The sequence below is a fragment of the Zalophus californianus genome, chromosome 7, assembly GCF_009762305.2.
Source record: "Zalophus californianus isolate mZalCal1 chromosome 7, mZalCal1.pri.v2, whole genome shotgun sequence".
In the NCBI taxonomy this organism is placed as follows: Eukaryota; Metazoa; Chordata; class Mammalia; order Carnivora; family Otariidae; genus Zalophus; species Zalophus californianus.
In genome coordinates, this window is record NC_045601.1 from 147,020,865 (window position 1) to 147,047,670 (window position 26,806).

At 57.7% G+C, this 26,806-nt stretch overlaps 1 protein-coding gene across 2 annotated transcripts; it reads left to right on the top strand.

The window, feature by feature from the left end:
• Nucleotides 1–256: 256 nt before the first annotated feature.
• GABBR1 (gamma-aminobutyric acid type B receptor subunit 1) lies at nt 257–26,806 on the top strand. 2 transcript variants are annotated; one of them, XM_027603334.2, is made up of 23 exons: nt 257–532; nt 906–996; nt 1,644–1,847; nt 2,607–2,792; nt 4,145–4,165; nt 5,496–5,656; nt 8,749–8,883; nt 9,173–9,343; nt 10,492–10,593; nt 11,172–11,237; nt 11,661–11,852; nt 15,638–15,880; nt 16,441–16,504; nt 17,739–17,816; nt 21,344–21,494; nt 21,922–22,054; nt 23,104–23,220; nt 23,310–23,417; nt 23,772–23,865; nt 24,445–24,572; nt 25,040–25,168; nt 25,304–25,498; nt 25,740–26,806. In XM_027603334.2, the coding sequence occupies exons 2-23, from the start codon at nt 906–908 to the stop codon at nt 25,911–25,913; spliced, it is 2,943 nt and encodes a 980-aa protein (XP_027459135.1). In that variant the 5' UTR covers nt 257–532; the 3' UTR covers nt 25,914–26,806. The 2 variants fall into 2 exon arrangements, with proteins under 2 accessions (XP_027459135.1, XP_027459137.1); XM_027603336.2 differs by having other exon boundaries at nt 260–532; nt 25,355–25,498.

Consider the following 26,806-nt stretch of genomic DNA (forward strand, 5'->3'; position numbering starts at 1 on the left):
CTCTCTCTCTCTCTCACCCCGACCCCGAGCCGCTCCACCTGCATCCCAGATTCCCAGCCTCGGCGCCCGCTCCTCCGCCGTCGCCCCCACCCGGCTGCGGGGCGCGCCGCAGCCTCCCACGCGCCGCCGCCCGCCCCCCGGCGCCGTGGGCGGTCCAGGGCGGGGCCGGGATCCGGGGCGGCTCCCGGGGCTCGGCTTGTGGGAGGCGCCCTCGGCTCGGTCTCCCCCTCCCTCCCCCCGCCCGTCTTCTCCGCACCTCCTTCTTCCCTCCGCCCGGAGCCTCCCCCGGTCCCCGGCGCCGCCTCCTTCGCTCCCGGCTCCCGCTCCCGCTCCCGCGGCCGCCGCCGCCCCGGGAAGGAGAGACCGGGTGGGGCTTGGGGGAGCGCGACCCTGGCCGGGCAGGAGCCCGGATTCGCGGGGAGGAGGGCTGGGAGGAGGGGAAGGCTGAGGAGAAAGGAGGGGGAGCGGGAGGAGCGGCCGGGCCTGGGGCCTTGAGGCCGGGAGAGCCGGGAAGCTGGGCCGGCGCGCCGAGGTAAGAGCCGGGCCGGGAGCCGGGCTCCGAGAGGGGCGCGCGGGGGAGGGCCGCGCCGGGGCGCGCGGGGCCGCGGCCGGGAGCGCGGGGGCCGGGGGAGAGGAGGTGGTTAGAGGTGGAGTCCCGGGAGGGTGGGGGGCCGAGGGAGGCAGGAGGAGGGTGGGGACAGGCGCTCTCTCCTCCCCCCCCCCCCCCGCCCCCGCGCTGGGCTCCGCCCCCGCCTCCTCCGCGGGGCGCGCGTCTCGTCCGCAGGCGGAGCCCGGTCGGAGCCGGGTCGGAGCCTGCGGGGCCCGGCGAGCGAGGCTGCCCCCCCACCCCGGTTGGGCCGCGCCGGCGGGGCTCGGTCCAGTCCTCACGGCCGCCTGTCCCTCAGATGCTGCTGCCGCTGCTGCTGCCGCTGGCGCCGCTCTTCCTCCGCCCCCCGGGCGCGGGCGGGGCGCAGACCCCCAACGCCACCTCAGAAGGTGCACCTTCACCGGCCACCTCGGGCACCCCACCCACTCTGCCCCTCCTTGCACCCCCCTTTTCTGGTCCTCATTACTATCCCGTCAGCCCTACATAGCTAGCACCCCGGCCTGGCGACCCTGTCTGCCTGGCCCCACGTTAACACCCCTGACCTCCTTTCCCTCACGCCACTTATGACCCAGCACCCCTTCTTCTCTGCCTCACGTCACTGCATCGGCCACCTTTCGGTGACCCTGCATTGTTTTCTCGACCGCACCCCTCCTTCCTGCCCACACTGCTGCCTGGGTAGCCTAAGAAGCCTCCCCTGTACTCTCACCCTAATTTACTCAAAAATCCTCCTTTAGCTTGTTTTACCAAGCTCACTGGCATATTTACCCTTTCATGAATTCTTAATTTTCCCTATTACCCCCAACCAGCACGCTTCCCTCCTCACTTGTGAGCTCTCTCATTGGCCTTAAACCTGGCTCAGGGCTCTCTGTCCTTTAGCCCAGGGTTCTGTACCCATTCCTACTCGCACCCCCTAACATCCCATCTGGGCCCCTGGTCGCCACCTGCCCACTGACCACGCCCTATGCTCCTGCGCCTCCCGCAGCTGACTCTGCCCGCCCCCCCCTTCCCTCTCTGACTCCTGGGACTCACCCCTCAGGTTGCCAGATCATACACCCGCCTTGGGAAGGGGGCATCAGGTACAGGGGCCTGACTCGCGACCAGGTGAAGGCTATCAACTTCCTGCCGGTGGACTATGAGATTGAGTATGTGTGCCGGGGAGAGCGCGAGGTGGTGGGGCCCAAGGTCCGAAAGTGCCTGGCCAACGGCTCCTGGACAGATATGGACACACCCAGCCGATGCGGTGAGTAGCCTTGCAAAGCCCCTCTTCTCTTCAAGACCATTCCTCTTCCTGCCTCAAACCTACCATCATTGCTTACAAGTCAGCACTTTAAATCCACTGTAACAAAATTCACAAATACGTTTATTGAGCGAACACTATGTAAGAAGGATTTTACTATGTGCACTTGGAGGCAGTCAAGCTAGCCGACCACACCTTTCATTTCATTTCATCCTCCCTGCATTAGGCCACTGACTGATAAAATAACTTGATTATTCATCTTGTGAGTTCTTCTCTTTGAGGATTATTAGTGACAGATTGTGCAAAAACACTCAAAATGATTTCATGGCATTTTTGAATACCTGTCTCCAACGCAGAGATCATATACCCACAAAGCAAAACCCAGTTTAACATTAGTGTAAGTCAACTATAATAAGAAAGGTAAATCTGATTGGGCATCTAAAGTTACATCCATCTCTATGTCTCAAAGCCAGGGAACAGCCCACTGCCACTGACTTTGAAAAGATCCATTTCTGTGTGCTTCTAGCTCCATCTCGGGTTCCTACCATGGAAACGCTTTTTCCTTTTTTCTGTTGGTAATGTGTGGATGCTTATAGGGTTAAGGGAGGAATGGAAACTAGAAACGCAAATCCTTTGCACCCCTGATTTCCTGCAGAGTAGGATGCTTGAGGCCCCAAACCCCAATCTGAGACCCCTGCTCTTTAAGGGGAAGGAGCCTTTCCCAACGTGCCTCTCTTTCTCATTTTTCATCTCTCTCCACAGTCCGCATCTGCTCCAAGTCCTATTTGGCCCTGGAAAATGGGAAGGTTTTCCTGACGGGTGGGGACCTCCCCACTCTGGACGGAGCCCGGGTGGATTTCCGATGTGACCCTGACTTCCATCTTGTGGGCAGCTCCCGGAGCATCTGTAGTCAGGGCCAGTGGAGCACCCCCAAGCCCCACTGCCAGGGTGAGGGGAATGGCTGCGTGCTTGCAGCTGAGGGCGCTTGCAGAGGATGGGAGTGGGGTGGGAAGGGCTGGCGGGAAAGACGGGGTGCTGTGCAACATGGGGGGCTTTGGGGGAGTGAAGGTGAAAACCCAACTCTTTCCCCTCTCCCACCTGTCTCCAGCCCCCTCCTGCTGGCCCCAGTGCGCCTTTTACCACTGGGGGCTTCCTTCCTCTCCCTCCCTCTTTTTATATCTCCTCCCCGCTCCCAATTCTCCACATGTTCTCTCTTCCTCTATGAGTCTCGCCCTCCATCACCTTTCTTAAGGTTTAAATACCCCAGTTTCCCATAGCTTCAGTCCCTTTCTCTAAACTTAGAACTTTCTATGCATAACCCTCTTCTACAACTGGTTCCTCTCCATTTGTTATATAACTGAATTATTGTAAAGACTCAGAAATAAATCATATGTCATACTTAGAAAAAAAATGTTAAGATTGGAAAGAATATCTGGGGTGGAAAATTATCAGGGTAAAAATTTAAAAGACTTAAAATTGGGGGCAGAACTCTCAGGGTGCTAAGGACCACCCAGGGCTGGGGAGGGAAAGGGGACAGTCCTTTTCCGGAACTCTCAGACAAGCTCCGTCCTTCCCAAGGGACTCAGTCTTGTGTGCAGCACCTTTTCTGTCAGTCAGGTCTGCGAATTCCCCCTTTCCTGGGCACCCAGATTCCCCCTTTGCGGTCTTCTCTGCGAGATGCAGGCATACCCCATGCTTCCCCTATTCCTGGAGAATCTTTCAAGGTCCTGGACCTGGCTTTCCTCCCTCAACGTAATTATTCTGCTTGTAGTTTACCATCCCATTGTGGAAATTGAGAGTGCCATCCGGGGGTGGATTTACCATGAAGCTAATGCAATTTAAGCGTCAGGGCTCCTCATTCACCCAGGTCTCTTCTTGTGCTCTAATAATGTGTTCACATGGTCATAGCTTTTTGTAAAAAATGCCAAAGTAAGATTTTAAAAGCAATAGTTTAAAATCAATTGTATTTGTAATTTGTATTTTTTTTCTCTTAAAGAGAGACCCCCTGCATTTTATAATATTTAGGCTCCACAAAACCAGGATCTGCCCATGTCTTAGCTGTTGGCACTCTTGTCTCAAATTCTGTTGTCCTATGAAAAATAAAAGAAGAAAACCGACAGGTCCTGACCCACAGCCCCACCTTGCTCTTATCCCCAGGCACCCTCCCCTCAGAAACGCAGGCTTCTGCTCTACCCGGTCCTCTCCGGCCTGGACAGGTGTGGGAGGGGGCTGGGGATCAGGCCGGGGAAGCTGGGCGCCAGTGGTAACTCTTCTCTGATCCCCGTCTTTCCTGCTGCCAGTGAATCGAGCGCCGCACTCAGGTGAGATCAGAAACCCTCATCTCGCGCACTGCAATCCCCTTACCCCTCACTCTTCACCCTCCACCCCCAGGGGTTCTGCCCGCAGGCTGTGGGGTCTTGTCCATCTTCCCCCAACCACCCCCTCCCAGTTCGCGGCCGGCCCCTTCTTTCCCTACCTGTTTTCTGCCTCCAGTCCCGGTTTCCTGCGAGGCCGCGGTCCCTCCCAACTCCCCGCTTGGCTGCCCTGCCCTGGGCTCCGCTCCTGCCAAAGGGCAGAGCCCGGCCGGGGGCGGGGGGCGCGGGCAGACCCCGCGCGCCCGCCGCCGGCTCCCCGGGGGTTCCGCGGGACCACCCCGGCAGCCCCGCGCAGCCGTCTCCCCCTGGCCGGGCCTGGCTCTCCCCCCTTCGGCCCCTCCGCACCGCGGTCCCTCCACCTCCACCCTTTGCCTTCTCGCAGCTCCCAGTCCTTCCCGAGCTGTGTCCCCCCAGCCCCGGGGAGCCAGCCTCCGCCCCATCACTCCCCTTCACGCCACCCCCTTCCCACCCAACCACCTCTCTCCTAAGCCGCGGCCATCGCCCTGTCCCCCACACCCTCAGCCCTTCGCCCCATCCATCCACACCCCCGATTCAGACACGCGCGTCCCACCGCCGTCCTTCGCGTCTCCACCCCCGGCTCCCCCGAGCTGCGGCTCCCCCCGCCCTCCCGGCACGCCCCTTCCCCTCTCGGCTCCTCCCTGACCGCCCCCTAGCTGGGACCTCCCCCTGCTTCCCGGTCCAGGCCTTTCCCGCGGGGGGGTGGGGGGGTCGCGTCCTCCGCCCCGCCCCTCCCCGCCCCTCCCCTCGGCCTGTCGTTCCCACGGCCGCGCGCGCCTCCCTCCCCGCCCCTCCCCCCGCAGCTGCCGCGCGCCGCCCGTGACGTCAGGGCCCCCTCCCAGCCTGACATCTCCTCCTCCTCCTCCTCCCCTCGGTCGGTCAGTCAGTCCGCGAGGAGAGTCCGCGGTGGAGGTGGCGGTGGCAGGGGCGGGAGCTGGAGCCGTGGGGGCCCTAGGAAGCCAACCTTCCCCGCTCCCCTGGGGCCCTCGCCCTCTCCTCCCTACACAGGCCAGGATGGAGGCGCCTCCTCGACACCCCCTCAGCAGCCCTCCCCGGGAAAAGTGTCCCCCCTGAGCTCCTCCCCCTCCCCAAACAGCCCCTCTCCTCCCGGTCATGGGTCCGGGGGCCCCGGCTCCCCGGGCGGGGTGGCCGCTGCCGCTCCTAGTGGTGATGGCGGCGGGGGTGGCTCCGCTGTGGGCCTCCCACTCCCCTCATCTCCCGCGGCCTCACCCGCGGGTCCCCCCGCACCCCTCCTCAGAGCGGCGCGCAGTGTACATCGGGGCGCTGTTTCCCATGAGCGGGGGCTGGCCCGGGGGCCAGGCCTGCCAGCCCGCGGTGGAGATGGCGCTGGAGGACGTGAATAGCCGCAGGGACATCCTGCCGGACTATGAGCTCAAGCTCATCCACCACGACAGCAAGGTAGCCCCCGACCTGGGAGTGGGCGGGCGGTGGGGGCTTGGGGGGGCAGGGGGCCAGCTGCACGGGCCTCCGTCTGAGTGACTTCTGGTACTGCGAAGCAGACCCCTCCCACGTGTGACGAGCGGGGGAGATGGGCTGGGGGTGCAGGAGCTTGGGGAGAGTCACAGGGGCTGGAGGTTCACGATGAGGGTCTGGGGGTTTAAGAGGGTTAATCAGGCCGTGAGGCAGACCTTTCTGCTCCCCAGGATGCGTGGAAGTGGGGGGGGGAGGGTTGGGGAAACTGGTGGTGGATTTAGGGTACAAGCTGATCCTGGTCCTCTGGGAGTAAACTCACCCTGGGATGGGTTCAGGGGATGGAGGAGGTGTCAGAGGTGAGGAGCTGGAGCAGGGCTTTAGATTTACCATGGTAACAAGGTAAATCTTGGCAGCAGGTTGGAACTCTGAATAAGGAAAAATATGAGGGACTTGAGGGCTCTGGTTTATTTATCACAAGAAACAGCAGGGTAGCTGTGAGCCCTATTCTGTTGAAGATTCCTGGACTGTGGGGTATGTGGCATATTATAGTTTGGGAAAGCTAATGGTCAGGAGATGGGCAGAGGCCCTGGGAAAATGAATTGGATTTGAGGTCCACACAGGAGCCCTTACAATTGCATGGCGATAGAGGGGAGTCTGGGTATAGGCAGGAGAGAGAGCAGGAAAGAATGGTGGTAGGGGAGGGGGGCGATGAGGAGGAGTGGGTTAGAGATCAATTCTTGGGCATCCTGTGGAACTTGGGTCTTGAGTTTATCTTCCTTACAGCGTGTGGCCTCTGAGATGTGAGAAGGGAAATAGGATGTAGGGTGAGGGAGGCGCGGAACAGAGAAAGGGGGAAGGAAAGAACATTTGGGTCGGGTGTAGAGGGTGGCTCCGTAAGATTCCTTTCCCACCCTATTCCCTATGAGTAATTGGGAGTATGGGGAAGTATGTGCCACAGGGAAGGAAAGAGACTTGGGACCTCAAATTTATCTTCTCTGACATGTGGCCCCAGCATCGTAAGGGACTGGGAGAGAGTAGAGTGGAGTACGGAGGTGAGGACTTGGTCGTCTTCACCTGGGTGGACCCCGGATGTAGTCATTCTGAGAAGCAGGTTTGTGAGGGAGGAGTGGGCAGAGTGGGGCTGAAGGGGTGCTTGGAGAGAAGAGAGCAAGGATGGTAAGGGGCTTGGAGAGAGGATTCAAACCCTTCCTGACACTTTGGCGGGGATTCCCAAACTTCGGGGTACATGAGAATCACCAGAGGAGTGGGTTTAAAACGGATTCTAACTTCCTGGTCAGGAACGAGTCCCAGGCATCTGCATTTTTGCCATTACACGTTCTGCCCTGGTGGATGTCTCAGTAGCCACCCTCAGGATCCCCATGGAAGACCAGCCACGCACACGAAAAAAACTAGGTGTTAGAGGAGAGGCAGGGGGAGGAGCAGAGGGTCAGGTCTGCTGGAGGTGGGAGTTTGGGGCCAGAGACTGGGAGGGATGGGTGCAGGGGTCAGGAGAGGGGGTCACAGGGAGCCAGGGAGCCCCGTAGCCCCGTGTCTTAGCCCAGACTCATCCACCATGACAGGTGACTCCCTAGGGGTGCTGGGCAGCAGATGGGGGGCCTGAGAGAAGGGAGACGGAAGAGAAACCAGAAGAGGCAGCGAAGGGGGTGGGGGGTGGAAAGCCGCAAACTGGAATGTGTGTTTTTCCTGCGGGCAAGCCCAGATCCTATGCAGAAGAGAGAGCGGAAGAGAGGCTGAGAGGAAGTCTGCTGGGGAGGGGGTGAGAAGCAGCGAATTTGCCGGGAGGAACTAAGTGTGGAAGGAGAGAAGGTAGGGGAGGGATGAGCAAGCCAGAGAAGAGCCCTGGGTCAGCCTGTGTGTGTGTTGTCGGTGCCCCTCCTTGTTCCTGCCAACCTTCCCCAGGCTGCAAGGGGGAGCTGGAGCCGCATCTGGGGTAACCTGCTAGGAGAGTGCAGGAAGGTGGGGCCTGAGAATGGCAGAGCTGCCAGGGTGAGGAGCCTTCAAAAACACCTCTTAGCAGGGGGGGGGGGGGGGGGGGCAGCAGAGGGTTCTGGCTCCCCTTCTCCAACTTCCCACGGCGTCTCAAATGTCAGGCCCCAGTGGGAAGTGAGCAGGCTCTAGGGGGCCTTCCTCATTCCCTCTCTGCCTGCCCCCTGTCACCCTCCCCAGCCCCTGTGCCTCCTGTCTCTTCCTCCTTCTCTACCCTGGCTGCCCACTGCCGTCCATTTCTTCTCGACTTCCTTTGGGGTTCCAGCAGCTTCTGAAATGTCATACTTCAGCAGGAGGGGAACAGGCAGGGGCTCACCATGCGGCTCTTCCTCCCACCGTCCCTCCCCTCCCCAGCTCTGCATTGTTTACTTTCCCCATCTCCCTGCCCCTCCTTCAGGCACCCCTAAACCCTCTGGTTTGTTGAGAGTCTCGCCCTATTTACTCTCCCCAGTTCTTCCTCACCTATTCCACCCCCACTTCCAGCCCTCCCCAAGTGCCTCTTTTTCTAATGGACCCGTCAAATGTCAGGGCCCAGCAGGACTCCCTAGTGGTCTTGTTCCCTGTTCTCCTTGTGTTTATTTATCGCTAGCCCTGAAGAGAGAGGAGCCAGGGGCAAGTGGAAGGTGGGGAGCGGGAGTTTGCAGAGATGAAGGAGGAAGTTTCATAGCATGGTTCTGAGGAGGCTATCTGGGGACTCATTCACATTCCTGCAGACTCACCGATGTTTGGAGCTTAGAAACATGGGGAAGGGGACGGGGTGATAGAGGAAGGTCGGCTGGGGGAGGTCTGAGGAGGGGCTGAGGGAGGAAAGGTGGTCTGTGCAGTAATTCTGATGGAGGTGCGTGCAGGAGAGGACGTGGGTAAGGAGGCAGGGGGAGCACGGGGGACGGTGTTTGATGCATGAGGGGAACCGAGAGACTGGACGGGAAGAGATGTCAGGAAGGAGGAGAAAATGGTGCTCATGACAGAAGGGATCCAGCGGAGGGATGGGTACTTGGGAAGTAACTAGGTTGCTGGAGATGCAATGAGGAGGAGCACGGGTGACCGACACTTACCCCGTCCCCATTCAGTGTGACCCAGGCCAAGCCACCAAGTACCTGTATGAGCTGCTCTACAACGACCCCATCAAGATCATCCTCATGCCTGGTTGCAGTTCCGTCTCCACGCTTGTGGCTGAGGCTGCCAGGATGTGGAACCTCATCGTGGTAAGCCGGGCCGTGGGGCTGAGCAGGGGAGTCCTGCAGCTCTGTATTTAAGGGGACTGCGGAGGGGACCCGTTTTCAGGACTCACGGTCCTTTACGGCCCTCCAGCAGTGGCCTGAGAGCCCAGCTGCTGCTCCTCCTCAGCAGGAAGTGAGCGCCTGTGCCAGGGGCTGTGGGCCTTTGAGAACCGGTGCACGCGGGGCAGAGCTGGGCAGGAGGCTTGGGGGCAGCGAGGAGGGCTGCAGCGGAGCTCCGGGCGAGCATGTCCTGCTCTGTGTCTCTGTCCCTTAGCTCTCCTACGGCTCCAGCTCACCGGCCCTGTCCAACAGGCAGCGCTTTCCCACATTCTTTCGAACTCATCCGTCGGCCACGCTCCACAATCCTACCCGTGTGAAGCTCTTTGAAAAGTGGGGCTGGAGGAAGATCGCCACCATCCAGCAGACCACTGAGGTCTTCACCTCGGTGAGCGTGCATGCACTCGAACTTCAGTGCGGAGAGATGTGGCCGGGATTCCTTTTGGGGAGAAGGGCCTGTTTCTTTTCTCTTTTTTAAGATTTTTATTTATTTATTTGACAGAGAGAGAAAGAGAGAGAGAGCACACAACCAGGAGGAGTGGCAGAGGGAGAGGGAGAGGGAGAGGCAGGCTCCCAGCCGAGCAGGGAGCCTGACGCGGGGCTCGATCCCAGGACCCTGGGATCATGACCTGAGCCAAAGGCAGACGCTTAGTGACTGAGCCACCCAGGCGCCCCAAAGAGCCTGTTTCTTTATCAAAAGCAAATATGTTCTGAGTGGGTTAAGTGCATGTTCTTTCTGTAGCCAGAGGAATAAACAGAGTTGGGTTTTGGTTTTAGGACAGTTTTTCCCTTTGATGCTCTCTTTCCCAGACAGACCCCAAATGACCCACTTCTATTAAAGTAGGTTCACTCCAAAGTTGAGATAAGAGAGGGAATATGAGATAGGAACGCAGAAAGGCAGCAAGTTCTGGAGACACGCAGGGGTGGTGTGTGTGTGTGAGTAGGAACAGGGGGAACGGAGAAGGAGCAGAGAAGGAGGGAATGAGAGGGAGAGAGAGACGGGACAGGTGAAGTGGGAAGAGGAAGGGCAGGGCTCCGACCTGGAAAAGATAGTCAGCCCCCTCTCTTCTATTCTAGTCTTTGGACCACCCCACCCTTAGGTTCTGTGGCCCTTTAACCCTCCCCCACTCTCTCAGGGGTTCAGGGCACTCTTCTCTGATCCCTCTGTCTGTCTGCACTTGCCTCTTGAGCTTGAGACCACCCTGTGCACACCAGACCCTGACTCATTTTCCCCACGTCCTCTGCGCTCCTTTCCCCCACTCTTGCTGTCTGGTGGCAGTGGGGTGAGTGGGGTGGCTTCCCGGGACACAGATCCTCAGGAGGGGCTCTCGAGCACCTTCGTATGTAGAGTCTACATTCTGAGACGGCAGATGCTTTCCTTCGAGCTCTCCCCACCCCGGGCACAGACTTGGTTGAAGGAGGGTTCAGAACTGCTGTTCCTCCTGCTCTGAGTGTGCAGTCCCCAGGTAACATCTCTGGTTTTGACCCCATTGTACACCCCAAGTTTTCTCCATTTGTTTCTCATGCCCACCCAAGACTCTGGACGACCTCGAGGAGCGAGTGAAGGAGGCTGGAATTGAGATTACTTTCCGCCAGAGTTTCTTCTCAGATCCAGCCGTGCCAGTCAAAAACCTTAAGGTGTGCTGCTCGGGAGTGGGGGACTCAGCCTGCGGAGGGACCAGGTTGGGGGAACAAAGTGGGAGGTTGGAGAGGAGAACCAGGCAGGGGCAGGTGGGGTTTTTTTTGGTTTGTTTGTTTTCTTTTGTTTTTTTGTCTTGTTTTTTTGTATCCAGATATAATTAGCATATAACATTGTATAAGCTTAAGGTGTGCAAAGAGTTGATTTGATAAATTTTTATATATACATATCTACAATATGTAATTTTATATAATGTATCATACATCTTATATATTATATGTAGTTATATATTGCATACAATTGATGAATGATATTGTGTAAGCTTAGTGTTGATTTGATACATTGATACACTGCAATGTGATTAACATTCGCTAACAGCTCTATTACATCACAGAATTTGATGCTGGGAGAGAGTAGCATCTCCTGGGGACGTTTATTCTCATCGTCCAGTTGGCATTTATCCACCACCCTGTGAGCAAAACCTACACTGAGCTCTCCAGGGCAGGGAATCCAAGGTGTGGAAGTGCTTGGGTGTTTCCAGGCCTCCCTCAGGAGCTCTGTTTCTCTCCGTCTGTAGCGCCAGGATGCCCGAATCATCGTGGGACTTTTCTATGAGACTGAAGCCCGGAAAGTGTTTTGTGAGGTAGAGTTGGAATCCAAAGCGGGAGGGGCCTGGGTGGGCTCTGTACCTTGGGTGTCTGATGGGGTCTCTCTGCACGTCTGCTCAGGTTGATAGCAGATGATCTGAGGCGATGATTAGTAGGACGTCCCTGTCTCTTGGCTCTGACTCCATCTCTTGGCTTCTCGCACTCAGCTCTCTCTCCAGGTCTCATTTCCTACCCCCGTGTGTATGTACAGGAACCCTTGAACCCCATCTTTCCTGACTTGCTGGGGAGGAACTTAGGAGGAGGAGGAGGAGTTGAGTCTCTCCTACTCCCTCCAAGACTTGTAGATTCCTCTTTTCAATTTTCTGCTCTTCTCTGATTCCCAAGAGGCTGGATAGTGTCAAGGGAAATGAGACAGAAAAAGAAACAAAGCCCCCGCCCTGCTCCTTCTCTGCCTTCAGGTGTACAAGGAGCGGCTCTTCGGGAAGAAGTATGTCTGGTTCCTCATTGGGTGGTACGCTGACAACTGGTTCAAGACCTATGACCCATCCATCAACTGCACAGTGGATGAGATGACCGAGGCCGTGGAAGGCCACATCACCACCGAGATTGTCATGCTGAACCCTGCCAACACCCGCAGCATCTCCAACATGGTGAGCGTGGGGACCGAGAAGCCAGCCCCTGGGCAGGTGGAGAGAGCTGAGGGTGCCTTGCGGGGGAGGGGAACAGGAGTGGCATCTGCAGGCACAGGAGGGCACGCAGGGCTTGTTTGCACCGTGTTTCCTGTGGCATCCATCTCTGCGCTGACTTCTTTGAGCAGGAACCAGAGAGAGAGATGGGAGTGGTATGTTCACGAGGCCCCTGACGAGACGGAGGGCTGTTACCATGGCAACGAGGGCTGGTTGGCCAGAAGTCAAATGAGGGAGAGGCGTTAATGATAATATAGATGCTGTGTATACGGAAGCACACCTTGACACCAGCACTGTTACTGAGCAGAACTACGCTCTGTTTTCTCAGTGACTTCAGAGCCCTTCGGAGTTGCTTAATATTCACTCCATTAGCTTGGCTCCTGATGTTTTTTTAATGATCCTCTTTCAGAATTTTAGATGTAAAAGGGACTTTTGAAATCCGTCCGTTCCAGAGAGCTGATTGGTGACAGGCCTGGGGCTGGAAGACATGTCCTCTGATCTGGGAAGGCTGGGGCAGCCCTGCAGGCGAGGGGCATGAGGAAGTGGGGTGTGAGGCTGAGACTCTGTCTTGCTCAGGGCTCTATCTGGAGGAATACAGGAATCTTGAGCGAGCTTATGAGGCAACCTCCATGTCTGCTTATGATCACCAGGGGTAGCCCCAGGTCTGGAAGACCTGTTTTGGGAAGCATGCTAGGGGCAAGTTAATGGTTGTAAAACCCCAAATATCTCATTAAAACAAAAGTGTAGTCATCATTGCTTTTGTGCAGTAAACCAGGAATTTAGGGACGTGGTTTCTGTGATCCTCCCAGCCAAGCTCTGATGAAGGTTTTTCATTTCCATTCTACAGACCAGGAGACTGACTCAGAGAGGTTGAGGGACTTGGCCCAGGCCCGGTAACTGCTGAGTGGTGAAGCCAGAATTGACCCTTGTTTGAGTCTAACTCCAAACCACTCTGCCCTGTCACCCTGCGTGGAAAACCATGAAATCTGACTAAAGGGTCTGTGCCTTTATTGGCTGATACTGTCTTGCTGATGGCAGTTTTTAAGCAAGAGAGGAAGAAAATTCAGGCAGTCTGTCCTAGCCGTGGATTGTGTCACACGGACTCTGGACACTGTCCTAGGAAATTCCTTAAACTTCATGTTTAAGATATCTTGGTTGAAACATACAGTGGGAAGATTCTGGAGGATCACTTCCCTGTAGAGCACCTGAGAAGTGAGTCATCCTTAGACCTGGGGAAGTAGAGGAGCTGGACCCAAAGCCAAGAGGTTTATTGGCACCCTGAGCCTGGGACCTGCCCATCATGGCTTCTACCCCATAGCAGGGGACTAGAGGAGCCCCTGGTGGGGAGCAGGGGCTTGGTTAGGGGTATGAAGTGACATCTGGGCTTTGGAGCAGAATGCGCTGGAGGGTCGTCTTTCTGGCTCTTGGTCTCTAGAGAAAGGTGGTGCCTGCCTTTGAGGCCGTAGGGCTTCTAGAGACTGCAGGCCTGCTTGGTAGCTGAAATTGCCAGGTGGAAAAGCCAGGATATTCCAGAGGGTAGAAGCAGCCTTAACAGCTGACCAGGGAATGGATCGTAGATGAATCAAGCAAGACCAGGAGAGGTAGATCAGAAGCAAGGGTTGGACCTGGGGACCCAGAGCCATGGAGATCTAGAAGAGAAGCAGAGCTGTCTACACCATCCTGGAGGGTTAGTTAGGACACAGATTACGGGGCTCTTCCCTCGGAAGTCCTGATTTGGTAGGTCTGGGGTGGGCCTTTCCAATGAGTTTCCCTAGGGATGTTGATGCTACTGGTTTTGAGGACTATTGGCTGGAGCAATATCTGGAGACAATTTTGGTTGTCACAGCTCTCATCTATGGGGTAAGCCAGGCATGCTTCTAAACATCCTGTAATGCACAGGTCAGTCCCCCACAGCAAAGCATTCTCCTGATCCAAATGTCAGTAGAGCAGAGATCGAGAAACCCTGGTTTAGAAAGGAGCCAGCAATGGGCCAGTGGGTTGGAGTGGTTTTGGGGACACTTGACAGCTCTGGGCTAGAGGGGCAGCTGGGAGGTGGCCTTACCTGGGGGTAAGATTCTATTCCAGTTCTCACAAATTGGGATAGAGGTCCCATCAGATCTCAATACAATACAAAATCGGAAGCTGCCTCAGGATACATGGTTTAGGTCACAGTCGGGCATCGGTGTCATGTCCCTCACATAGAGACAGCCAGCAGGGCTGATAGAAAATTAGGGTCATAAAGTTGCCCTTGATTGCTTTACTAATTTCTATGGGTTGTGGAATTTTTGCTGTTGTTCAGTTTTCCTTGAGCTGCTTAGTAATGTTTCCACCTGAAAATTTGCAAAGGTATCTTTGTTGGCCCAAGGCGGAATGATTTTTTGGGTAAGCATGTTGGTCGAGTGACCTGGAGCCCACGGAGAGTTGAAGATCTGGGTGGGGAGAGCACCATGCAGGGCAGATGAATCCCTTTCCATCTGGATGTTTTTCTGATCTAGTGTGTACTGTGAACTGAAGATTGGATAGACTTGTGAAGGATTACTCAGGAAGTCTCAGCCTCGCGGCTGGCTGCTGAGCAGGTGCTCTTGGAGAGAGGCATGTCAGCGTGCAGAAGCAATGCGAGGTGGTTAGGAAGAGTATGGGCTTTGATGCCAGGCTGCCTGGGCTTGAATCCCAGCCCTGCCATGCAGTATCACTTCCGGCAAGTTAAACTTTTCTGTGCCTCTTTCTATATACATACATACATATACATATATATATATATATATAACATATGTACACATACACATACCTCAGAAAAATGGAAAAATGCCTGGAACATTGTCAGGAAATATAAATGTTAGCTATTGTTATTAACACTGTTCTGTATAGGCACTGATGGTCTTAATGAAACATTTCAACAGACAATTAAGAGGACGTGGTGATTCCAAGGCTTCAGTCTCACGTACTGGGAAGTGCCAGGGAGTGAGGAAAAGTGGAGCTTCATCTTAGATATTTTTAATTTTGGATTATCGATCATATAGCTGCAAATGCCTCAGAGCAGTTGGAGATACAGGACATGAAATGCTGAGCTGGACTGTAGATCTGAGTATCAGTGACAAAGATGAGGTTGAGAGACAGGGAAATTTACAAAGAGAAACTAACTTTATACCCAGCATTTTATATATGTTGGAGGACAAAGATTGAGGGTGGGGAGAGGTATGGGTAGGGACTGAATACTGGCTTTCAAACACAGGGAGGGTGTCTCTGGGGCCTCAGTCTCCCGAAAACCGTCTGGGGGGCTGTAGCTGAAAGCACATGAGGATGCTCAGGGAGGTAGCACACTGGTTGAGGAGCCCAGTGAGGAAGGCTCCGCGGGGGCCCCTCTAGGCTGTTTGAGAATCGGAGGAGCTGTGAGGTCCCGGGTCCAGCCCCCTGAGAGAGTCTGAGCCTGGGAGAACATCGCCTTGCAGCTCCATGTCTACTCTCTTCGGCCATTCATCATGCAGAGTGTCCATTCCCTTAGATCTTTGGCTCCAGTTCTGAGCTAGTATCTGTGCACCCGAGGCCACTGGACCCCGCTCACCCCAGCTCCAGTCCGGCAGCTTCCAAGACAGGCACACGGGTGTTGTTCCAGATTCCGCATGTCTGTCTGCTCCCTCTGACAACAGGAACACAAACCATCGTTTGATTACAAGTGTTGCAGCTGGAATCAGAAGCCGTGCCCCACACACCCACCCACGCCAGCCCTTTTCCCATCCTTCCCTCCACAGACATCCCAGGAGTTTGTGGAGAAACTGACCAAGAGACTCAAGAGACACCCCGAGGAGACAGGTGGTTTCCAGGAGGCACCGCTGGCCTACGATGCCATCTGGGCCTTGGCGCTGGCCCTGAACAAGACGTCCGGAGGGGGTGGCCGTTCGGGGGTGCGCCTGGAAGACTTCAACTATAACAACCAGACCATCACTGACCAAATCTACCGGGCAATGAACTCCTCGTCCTTCGAGGGTGTCTCTGTGAGTGACAGCACCCCCTCACGCTCCCCTGTCCTCCCCTGAGAGAGAGCGCGCCCTCCTTCCTGCAGTAATCGGTCTCAGACCCCCAAACCAGAAAACCCGTAAGAGACCAGAAGGGAAAATGCTGTATTCCTTTCCTTTCAACCTCTCCCTCGTGTATCTCCAGATATTGATGAGTCAGATGCGAATCATAGGATTTTAAAAGAGGAGGTAGTCTGAAAGATCATCTCCTATTGCTCTCAAAGTGGGGAAATTAGAGTCCAGAGGGATTTGGTGATGTGCCCAGGTCACAGCCAGGGGCCAGGTCTCCTGGGGCTCTAGCTGGGGATGTTTCCCATTCAAATCCCCCATGGGTGAAGCTTCTTTTCCAAAGAAGAATTTTTCTAAAATCTAGGGTATGGGCATCTGGGGTATGTCCTATATGCAGGCAAATGCCATAAATAGAATTCATTCAGAGGCTCAATTACATCAAACACATAAGGATCCAGAGAGTGCCTGATGCTCTCTTCTGGCTCCTGCTTTTATCACCTTGTCCGGCCCCCGCCTGTTCCCGCACTCAGGGTCACGTGGTGTTTGATGCCAGTGGCGCCCGGATGGCCTGGACGCTCATCGAGCAGCTGCAGGGTGAGCGCGGGCGCGGGGCCGGGCAGCCAGGTGGGGACTGGGCTGGGTCACCGCCCGGGGAGGGACTTGGGGAAGGTGCCTACCTGCCTCCTGCCCTTCTCTGAACTGGTTCATCACGTGTGTTTACATAGTAAGAAGAGTAAAAAGCTCAGAGGGGTGGGATGCCCGGAGCTGGGAAGGGGCAGACACAGTCTTTCTCCAGTGGCTTCCCTTGTGATTTCAGAAATTTGCTTTTGGTGGCCTGGCTTTGAGGGGCTAACGCCTTGTCGGGTGCACCCCTGTGGACTCCGGGCAAGCCGAACCTAGCAAACCTGCTATTTTTCGAGGAACCTGTTGCATTTCCTTGCTATATAAGCTAGCATTCCCGATTTTCGTGTCTCACATGTAGTCTGGCTTTTCTAGATTGTATTTCCTTATACGTCAGCACACACACGTACTTGCCGAGCTTCTGTGAGTTGGACTGTCCACACGCCGCTCTCAGCCTCCTTGAACGTGCAAAGGCTCCTTCTGCCCGCCCCCGCCCCACCCCGTCCGCAGATCTTCCTTGTAGCCCAGAGCAGAGGGCTGTGGGTTGGCTTCTGAGGGAAAAGTTCTGGAGCAGGAATTCTTAGGAATGGCTGAATTCCCCCCTCATGGCTCTAAGAGGCAGATGCAACTTTCCAAGGAATTAGAACCCAAGCCAACAGAGGAGAAATTTCTAAAATTAAAATGAAAGCCACTGGGAAACTAGATCCTGTGATTCTGTCTGTCATGAGAGGGAGAATCAGCAGAAACGCTGAAGCTTTAGAAGCCAGAATCAAAGTGCCAGACGACGGCCGGGAGAGGCGTGAGGCTGAGGGATGTGTCTGTGGAGCCCTCTCCAAGGAGGCCTCAAACATACAAGATGCTCCCCGTACTTGTCTTCGCGCTGCCTTGGCATCCACCGTCCATTGCCTTTCAGTCAGGTTGCGGACTCGAGAGAGCCGTCAGGTGCTCCCAGGGACCCCGCAGGGGCTCAGGCACAAGCAGGGAGACAGTCAGGTTGCGGACTTGAGAGAGCCGTCAGGTGCTCCCAGGGACCCCGCAGGGGCTCAGGCACAAGCAGGGAGACAGTCAGGTTGCGGACTCGAGAGAGCCGTCAGGTGCTCCCAGGGACCCCGCAGGGGCTCAGGCACAAGCAGGGAGAGTGACTTCAGGGGAGTGGGAAGCTAGTGCTTGGGCCGGGCTCTTCACCCCCCTCTTGTCTCCCGCCCAGGGGGCAGCTACAAGAAGATCGGCTACTATGACAGCACCAAGGATGATCTTTCCTGGTCCAAGACGGACAAGTGGATCGGTAAGCAGGTCCTGTCTGTGTTTTCTTTCAGTGCCTCTGAGCAACCAAGGGGAAGCATTGTGCATGTGAATGAGGGTGGGGCGGCAGGTGCCATTAGCTTGAAGTGTGCCAGGGAGATGGGCCAGGGTCCGGGTTAAGACGTGGGTAGGGGAGCTGTGTATTTGGAGAGGGAGCAGTGCACTAGCAAAAATAATGCATTGCTCAAGTAATAGGATCAGAAGGGTGGGTGCACAGGGGGTAGCCATGGAAACCCCGTTTGGGTTTCCCAGATGTTCTGGTACCTTGATGTATCTGAACCAGCTACTTTGAGATGGAGTTGCCTCGTCATCTCTCTCAGGAAACTGGTTGCTTAAATTATAGGAGAGGTTGCAAAACCTCATATGATTGTCTTCCACTCAAACGTGCTTTTTAAAGAGACAAAGTGAGCAATTATTCCTTGTGCGCTTGGTGGGCTAAACAACCGAAAATGGGAAAGATACTCAAGGTGGACAAAAGGAAGGACCTGCGGATAAATAAAGGCTTGGCATGTTAGGGATGGAGGCAGCTGCCTGCTACCCTACCCAACTGGAAGCTCCTAGCTCCCAGCACTGCTGGAGTTCTGACATGTTTTTTTTATAATTTGAATTTAGGACAGTATTCTCTACTGCTATAAATGCTGCCTGGCCTAAATTACACTTTTCTTTTTAAAGCTAAGCAAATTGAAATTAGTTTTTTTTTCCCCCCGCTGTGAACTCGTTGACAAATTTGAGCTTCCTCTTAATAATAACTAGAAAACACCTCTGGGAATATCATCCTGCTGGGGTTAAAAATCACAGATCAGGTGTTTTTCCTGAGGTTAGGAGACCAGACTGGATACTTTGAACTCTTTAGCTTTATGATTCTACAACTGCCTTTTGCAGCTTTTGATTTGAATTCTGAGAGACCTCGTGAACTTTACCTCTCAGTCTTTCCCTTCTTTCCCTCCCATTTCCTTTGCTGCCAAAAAGACAGAAAACACAGAACAAACATTAACAGAACAGACTGCAGCTTTGGAGATACATCTTAGCCTCTAGCTGCATTCCCTCCTCTCACTTCTGACCGCTTCCCGAGACCCCGAGCCGTAGGGAGCACTCCACTGTAGCAACCCCGACTCAGGGTTCAGGGCAGCGAGGGCCCCATTCCTCAGGGCTAGAGACAGCTGTCCCTAGCCCCTTTCTCTGCCTCATCTTCATTTCCTTGTCCCTTCCCCCCCATCTCCCAGTGCCCTGAAGGAGGAGCCCCCCAGCTGACCAGACCCCCCCTCCAGTGCCATGCAGGAGGAGCCCCCCAGCTGACCAGACCCCCCCTCCAGTGCCATGCAGGAGGAGCCCCCCCCAGCTGACCAGACCCCCTCCTCCAGTGCCATGCAGGAGGGCCCCTCAGCTGACCAGACCTCCCCTCCAGTGCTCTGCAGGAGGGGCCCCCAGTTGACTAGACCCCCCCTCCAGTGCCCTGCAGGAGGGGCCCCCAGTTGACCAGACCCCCCTCCAGTGCCCTGCAGGAGGAACCCCCTGGCTGAACCAGACCCGTCCCCCAGTGCCATGCAAGAGAGGCCCCCAGCTGACCCGACCCCCCCAGTGCCATGCAGGAGGAACCCTGTGGCTGACCAGACCCGCCCCCCCACTGCCATTTAAAAGGGGCCCCCCAGCTGACCAGACCCCCCCCCTCCAGTGCCCTGTAGGAGGGGCCCCTGGGCTGACCAGACCCACCCCCCCAGTGCCATGTAGGAGGAACCCCCTGGCTGACCAGACCCGCCCCCCAGTGCCATGCAGGAGGAGCCCCCCAGCTGACCAGACCCCCCCTCCAGTGCCCTGTAGGAGGGGCCCCTGGGCTGACCAGACCCCCTTCCAGTGCTCTGCAGAAGGGCCCCCCCAGCTGACCAGACCCCCAGTGCCATGCAGGAGGAACCCCCAGCTGACCAGAACCCCCTCCAGTGCCATGCAGGGGGGGCCCTCCCAGTTGACCAGACCCCCCCCCCCAGTGCCATGCAGGAGGAGCTCCCTGGCTGACCAGACCAACTCCCCCAGTGCCATGCAGGAGGAACCCTCTGGCTGACCAGACCCACCCCCCCAGTGCCATGCAGGAGGGGTCCCCAGCTGACCAGATGCCCCCTCCAAGGCCTTGCAAGAGGGGCCCCCCAGTTGACCAGGCCAACTCCCCCAGTGCCATGCAGGAAGGGCCCCCCAGTTGACCAGACCCCCCCAGTGCCATGCAGGGGGAGCTCCCTGGCTGACCAGACCCACCCCCCCAGGGCCAATGCAGGAGGGGCCCCCAGCTGACCAGACCCCCCCCAGTGCCATGTAGGGGGAGCTCCCTGGCTGACCAGACCCACCCCCCCAGTGCCATGCAGGAGGAACCCCCTGGCTGACCAGATCAACTCCCCAGTGCCATGCCAGAAGGGCCCCCAGCTGACCAGAACCCCCCCAGTGCCATGCAGGAGGAACCCCCGGCTGACCAGACTCCCCCTCCAGTGCCATGTAGGAGGAGCCCCCATCTGACCAGATCCCCCTCCAGTGCATGTAGGAGGGGCCCCCCAGTTGACCAGACCCCCCCAGTGCCATGTAGGGGGAGCTCCCTGGCTGACCAGACCCACCCCCCCAGTGCCATGCAGGAGGAACCCTCTGGCTGACCAGACCCACCCCCCAGTGCCATGCAGGAGGGGCCCCCCAGCTGACCAGACCCACCCCCGCCCCAGGGCCATGCAGGAGGGGCCCCCAGCTGACCAGACCAAATCCCTCAGTGCCCTGCAGGAGTGGTCCCCCAGCTGACCAGACCAACTCCCCTAATGCCCTGTAGGAGGGGCCCCCCCAGTTGACCAGACTCCCCCAGTGCCCTACAGAAGGGCCCCCCAGCTGACCAGACCCCCCCCAGTGCCCTGCAGGAGGATCTTCCAGCTGGCCAGAGCCCCGCTCTGGGCCATGCAGGAGGGCTCCCCAGCTGACCAGATCCCCCCCAGTGCCCTGCAGGAGGGCTCCCCAGCTGACCAGACCATCTCCCCCAAGTGCCCTGCAGGAGGGCCCCGCAGCTGACCAGACCCCCCCCCAGTGCCCTGCAGGAGGATCTTCCAGCTGACCAGAGCTCTCCTTACCCCTAATGCCATGCAGGAGGAACCCCCGGCTGACCAGACTCCCCCTCCAGTGCCATGCAGGAGGGCCCCCCCAGCTGACCAGACCCCCCCCAGTGCCCTGCAGGAGGATCTTCCAGCTGACCAGAGCTCCCCTTACCCCTAATGCCATGCAGGAGGAACCCCTGGCTGACCAGACTCCCCCTCCAGTGCCATGCAGGAGGGGCCCCCAGCTGACCAGACTCCCCCAGTGCCACGCAGGAGGAGCTCCCTGGCTGACCAGACCATCTCCCCACAGTGCCCTGCAGGAGGGCCCCCCAGCTGACCAGACCCCGCCCCCAGTGCCCTGCAGGAGGGCCCCCCAGCTGACCAGACCCCGCCCCCAGTGCCCTGCAGGAGGATCTTCCAGCTGACCAGGACTCCCCTTACCCCTAATGCCCTGCAGGAGGGGCCCCCCCGGCTGACCAGACCCTGGTCATCAAGACATTCCGCTTCATGTCCCAGAAACTCTTCATCTCGGTCTCTGTGCTCTCCAGCCTGGGCATTGTCCTGGCTGTGGTCTGTCTGTCGTTTAATATCTACAACTCTCATGTCCGGTAAGTTTCCTTTCTGTCACTGCCCTCCTTCTGTCTGCCCCTTGAAGACAGTGAGCATGCCCCTGGCAGGGACTGAGATGAGACCTGTGTAACTGCTGAGGTCGTGGGGGGTCGAGGTGTCCACTCTGACCCATGCCTTCCCAGCGACCGTGACGACCAAAGGGGCAACCAGACCCACGTCCCATTCCAGCTCCAGAGCAGCTCACCGAAAACTAAAAGTTCTTGGGGTAGCAGTGAGGACTGTACGCCGTGTGTGCAGTGGGGGTGCTGGGAGCCCTCTGCACGCACCGCCCGCCCCTGGCCCAGGCTGCACCAGGCACTCTGCCGTGGCCCATGGCTGCAGGCTGGGCCAGGCCCTGGTGGCTCTGAAGATCCGAGCCTCCCTGAAGAAGAGGTTAACTCTTCTCCTCTCCCGCCTCTGCCCTAGTTATATCCAGAACTCCCAGCCCAACTTGAACAATCTGACGGCTGTGGGCTGCTCCCTGGCGCTGGCTGCCGTCTTCCCCCTCGGGCTGGATGGTTACCACATCGGGAGAAGCCAGTTCCCCTTCGTCTGCCAGGTGAGCAGGAGGTGGGCAGACTCCCCATGGAACGTGGCTCGCCCTGCCCTGCAGCTGCTCCTGGAGGCACAGTGCCTGGCCTTTCCTCCGCTGTCCCTGCTCCCCCTGGTCTCTGCCTGGCTGCATCCCTTCTTCCTGACCTCCAGACCTTTTCACTGTGTGGCTCTAGCCAGTTCCAAGGTTGCCATGGCATGCCTCACAGAGAAGGGGGAGGCTCTGAGGGTACAGGAAGGGGTCTGCACAAAGAACCCTCCAACCCTGGCAGCTTGTCTGTGCTGTGGGGGCTGAGCCCAGGAACTGCGCTCCCAGGGGGAGGGGGGAAGGACCGAGGTAGAGACCTGACCTGACAGCAGGGGGCTGGGGGCAGGAAGGAGGTGCGTGCTTGGTGTTTGGGGTGTGGGAAAGGCTTCAGTAGTCTTATTTGTGCAGTTCTGTTCTGCTGGTAGGAAACAGGCCCCTGTCCCTGCCCGTCCGTACTCCTCCTTCCTGTGCCCTGTCCTGACCATGCAGCTTGCACATGGCATTTGCACACACAAGCACACTTCCCCAGAGGCTGTAGGTCCCCAGTGAAACCAGAGGGCAGTGGGGGGTGGGTGGGCGCTAAGCTGCAGGGCAGCATGAGAGGTCTCTGCACAAAGTGCTGTGGGAGCAAAGAGGGAGCTGCTCAGGAGGTAGCTGGACCGGCACTGGAATATCAAAAGATGCGTGGGCTTTCCTCAGCTGGAGGAATTAGGGTGGTCACTCATGTGGCCTGCAGGGATGGAGATGCCAGTAGATCAGGTGAGCCTGTCGGTATGGCTGGAGCCTGGGGGAAGAAAAGGGCAGAGGAGTCTGGGGCGATGGCTGGGGCCGTGTTGTGAAGGGTCTGGTGCTGCACCACACGCTGGGGGTCCAAAGGGATTCGCCCCAGGAGATCACACAGCAAGGTCGCCCTGCTGGCAGAGGAGAAGGTGGGTAGGACGAAGCTTGCTGGCCCTCTGCACACCCCCTTCGCTCCTGGCTGCACCTCTGTTGCACACGGTTCTGCCCTGCCCCCTCTCCTGTCCTAGGCGCGTCTCTGGCTCTTGGGTCTGGGCTTTAGCCTGGGCTACGGCTCCATGTTCACTAAGATCTGGTGGGTCCACACGGTCTTCACAAAGAAGGAGGAGAAGAAGGAGTGGAGGAAGGTGAGCTGCTGCTTAACCTCAGCCCTTAGGTCCTTGGCTCTTGGGGTTTAGAGGGTTCCCTGACCTGCCTATGCTCTGTGTCCATCCAGACTCTGGAGCCCTGGAAGCTGTATGCCACGGTGGGCTTGTTGGTGGGCATGGATGTCCTCACTCTTGCCATCTGGCAGATCGTGGACCCTTTGCACCGGACCATTGAGGTACCCGTTGAGGGGAGGCACTGGAGGTCAGGGTCTCTGCGCTGCCTGGGGTCTGAGGAGGAAAGCCACTCGTGGAGAGGGCTCTCCGTCCTTCTGCACAACAGCAGCTGTAAGGAGCCCCAGCGCAGGTGGGGATCCAGGTGGTGGGGATCCAGGAAGGACGTGTAGACGTCCCAGGCATCGTGGAAAGCTGGGGGACGTGCACTTCCGTGGTGTTCATGAAAGCACTCCTGAGCCTAGAGTGGGGCCTGGCATGGGAAAGAGGGGGCAGAGTTGGGGGTCGGGGACTGAGCAGAGGTGGGGCAGGGAGGGTGACCGCCGTCTTCCCTGGGGCCCTATTTAAATCTCCCTTAGACTTTTGCCAAGGAGGAGCCGAAGGAAGATATTGACGTGTCCATCCTGCCCCAGCTGGAGCACTGCAGCTCCAAGAAGATGAATACGTGGCTTGGTGCGTGGGGTGTGGGGGAGCGGTGGGGCGAGGACAGCAGGCTGGGGGACGGAAGGGTCTTCGGCGACGGGGCAGTGTAAATGTCCTCCTCTGTGTCGCTGCACTGGTCCTTTCTGGGAATGGGGGAGTTGGTCTTTTTCCGTGAGGAGCTGGGGGGTCTAAAGCAGGGATGAGGCAGAGCTGGTGGCAGAGTGGCCCGTGGGGACAGCCTGACACCATCCGTCTGGTCAGCTTCCTAGGGTGAGGCCAGGGCTGTGAGGGCCTGGGTTAGGCCCCTTTTGGCATCCTGAACATTGGTCTGTGACCAGAAGGGAAGGCAAAGCCTCCCCTCAGCCTGGAGGGTGAGGAGGTGAGACATTGTGTGGCTGACACCGGCTCTCAGCAGTCTTCTTCCCATGTCCCAGAAGGAGGTGGTGAGGTTTGGACACGTTGGGGAGATGGACAGAGACGGGTGTGCTAGGTCGGAGGGGCCGACTGGAGCTCTGAGCAGAACAGCAGTAGGTGAAGGATGTGGAGGGCGTGGGGAGGGAGTGGGTGCGTGGGGTCTTGTTGCCCAGGTGACCATTTGCTCCGTTCCAGGCATTTTCTATGGTTACAAGGGGTTGTTGCTGCTGCTGGGCATCTTTCTTGCTTACGAGACCAAGAGCGTGTCAACGGAGAAGATCAACGACCACCGGGCTGTGGGCATGGCCATCTACAATGTGGCGGTGAGCCCCGGACAGCTGGCGCTGACCCCAGGGCTGCCGGGGCGGAATCAGGGCTGGGTCAGTGGGCGGAAGTTAGTGCCTCCGGTGTGTAAAACACTTTCCAGTGGGTAAAGCACACTATCTTCCCCTGACCACCCATGAAGCAGACGTTAGTGTCCCCCTACACAGGTGAGGAAGCAGAAGCAGGGAGGTTAGATGGCTTGTCTGTGGTTCCCGGGCTGGAATCCGAGTCAGCTTCCTGCCAGATTTCCCTGACTCTTGATGCTTGGGGACTCTGAATGTGCGTGTGTGCGGATCCTAGGACCTCTGCCTTGAGGGAGGGGTTGACCTGGAGTGGGACAATCTGGAGCTGAGGGTGGCCTGGAGTCTGGACCCTTTTCCGATGGGGATTTCCCCCAGGACCTGTCCTCGGGGGCTCTCTCCTGGGGGAGGAAAGCCTGGAGGTCCCAAACAGGGTCCACCCACAGGTCCTGTGCCTCATCACCGCCCCGGTCACCATGATCCTGTCCAGCCAGCAGGACGCAGCCTTCGCCTTCGCATCTCTTGCCATAGTGTTCTCCTCCTATATTACTCTGGTCGTGCTCTTCGTGCCGAAGGTGAGGCGCTCCCCGCTTCTCTGCCCTCACGGTCCACCCCTACTTCCTGGGACCCTCTCCCGCTCCTGCCCTTGGTTGGGGCCCAGCTTGTCCCTCTATTTTCATTCTTTTCGACTCCAACCCACCACCTGCTAGTCGCCGACAGTTGGGGCTCCACCACCTCATGCCGCAAACCTTCGCCCCCAGATGCGCAGGCTGATCACCCGGGGGGAGTGGCAGTCGGAGGCGCAGGACACCATGAAGACGGGCTCGTCCACCAACAACAACGAGGAAGAGAAGTCCCGGCTGTTGGAGAAGGAGAACCGGGAGCTGGAGAAGATCATCGCTGAGGTGTGAGGGCGGCGGGGGCACTGGCGCAGATCCGTGCGCAGGGACCTCCCTCCCCCGCCCGGCCCCCCACGCCTCACTTCCCTGGCCCCTCTTTTCCGCCCGCTGCCCCCGCTGCTCTTTAGCTCTCCTCGCTCTCTCCTCATTTTCACGTCTGCTGCCCACCCTGGCCTCCGTCCCGTCTCAGGCCCACACCCCACCTTCCCCACATGCTTCCAACCTCTCCCAATCTCTCTTCCTGCAGAAAGAGGAGCGTGTCTCCGAGCTGCGCCATCAGCTTCGGTCTCGGCAGCAGCTCCGCCCCCGGCGCCACCCCCCTACGCCCCCAGACCCCTCGGGGGGCCTGCCCAGGGGCCCCCATGAGCCCCCTGACCGGCTCAGCTGTGACGGGAGCCGGGTTCATTTGCTGTACAAGTGAGGGCCCGAGGGGAGAAGGAGGGGCTGGGGGAAGGCCTCCTCTGTGAGCCGGGTTGTCTGGGTCCCCAGGACTGTGGAACCGGTGTGTTTTCTCTCGTGTGCTTGCTGTTTTATAGCCACTGCGCGGTCCAGTTGGTGCCTGGCTGCAGCTTCCCTGGCCCCTCGGCAGTGCGCCGCGCCCCTTCCCCTCCTGCTAGCGCCCTCTCTCCCTACCTGGTCTCCTTCCACTGGCCCACGCCTCACCCCTCCACCAGCTTCGACCCTCTGGAGTTTCCTGCCTCTGCCCTGTGTGTGCTCATGCTTCCCAACACACGTACTCGTGTGCATGCGTGCTCACACGTGCTTTCTTCTCCCTCCTGTGCTCCCGTGTGCGCCTTGTCCTCGCCTCCCTCCGGCGCTCTCGTGGCCACTGCGCCCTTTGTCTGCCGCGCGGAGGCCTTCCCCACCGGCGCACATCTGTGTTTACCCGTGCGTTCTCCCTGTGTGCGCTCATGGGACCTGGGTACCCTCACCTTTGCACCTTAAAATCATTGTATTCTCCCAACAGAGCCAGAGGCACCCACCCTACACATCATGATGCACCTTCCCCAGTTCCCACCCTCACGCGCTTTCTGCTTGAACCCCCCTTTGTGCTCATGTACTGCACTAGGTCCACACTCCTAGTCCTCCTTCCCGGGACCGCTCCCTTTGGTTTTGTGTTTTTCTGGGGGGAGTTAAGGGAGAAGAAATGGGGGCAGGCTTGGGGAGCTGCTTCCAGTAGACAGTTGGTGAGAATCCCAACCACAAGAAGGCCCTGTGACAACTGGCACAGACAGACGGAGGCATCCCCTTCACGCCGTGGTGTCTCTTGGGGAGGGATCTCCCCCAGTCTCAATAAACCAGTGAACAGTGTGA

Coding starts and splice junctions, on each gene's coding strand:
- GABBR1 (XM_027603334.2), top strand. CDS start 906: ATGCTGCTGCCGCTGCTGCTGCCGCTGGCGCCGCTCTTCCTCCGCCCC. Junction 5,657..8,748: donor TCATCCACCACGACAGCAAG/GTAGCCCCCGAC, acceptor GTCCCCATTCAG/TGTGACCCAGGCCAAGCCAC. Junction 8,884..9,172: donor GGATGTGGAACCTCATCGTG/GTAAGCCGGGCC, acceptor TCTGTCCCTTAG/CTCTCCTACGGCTCCAGCTC.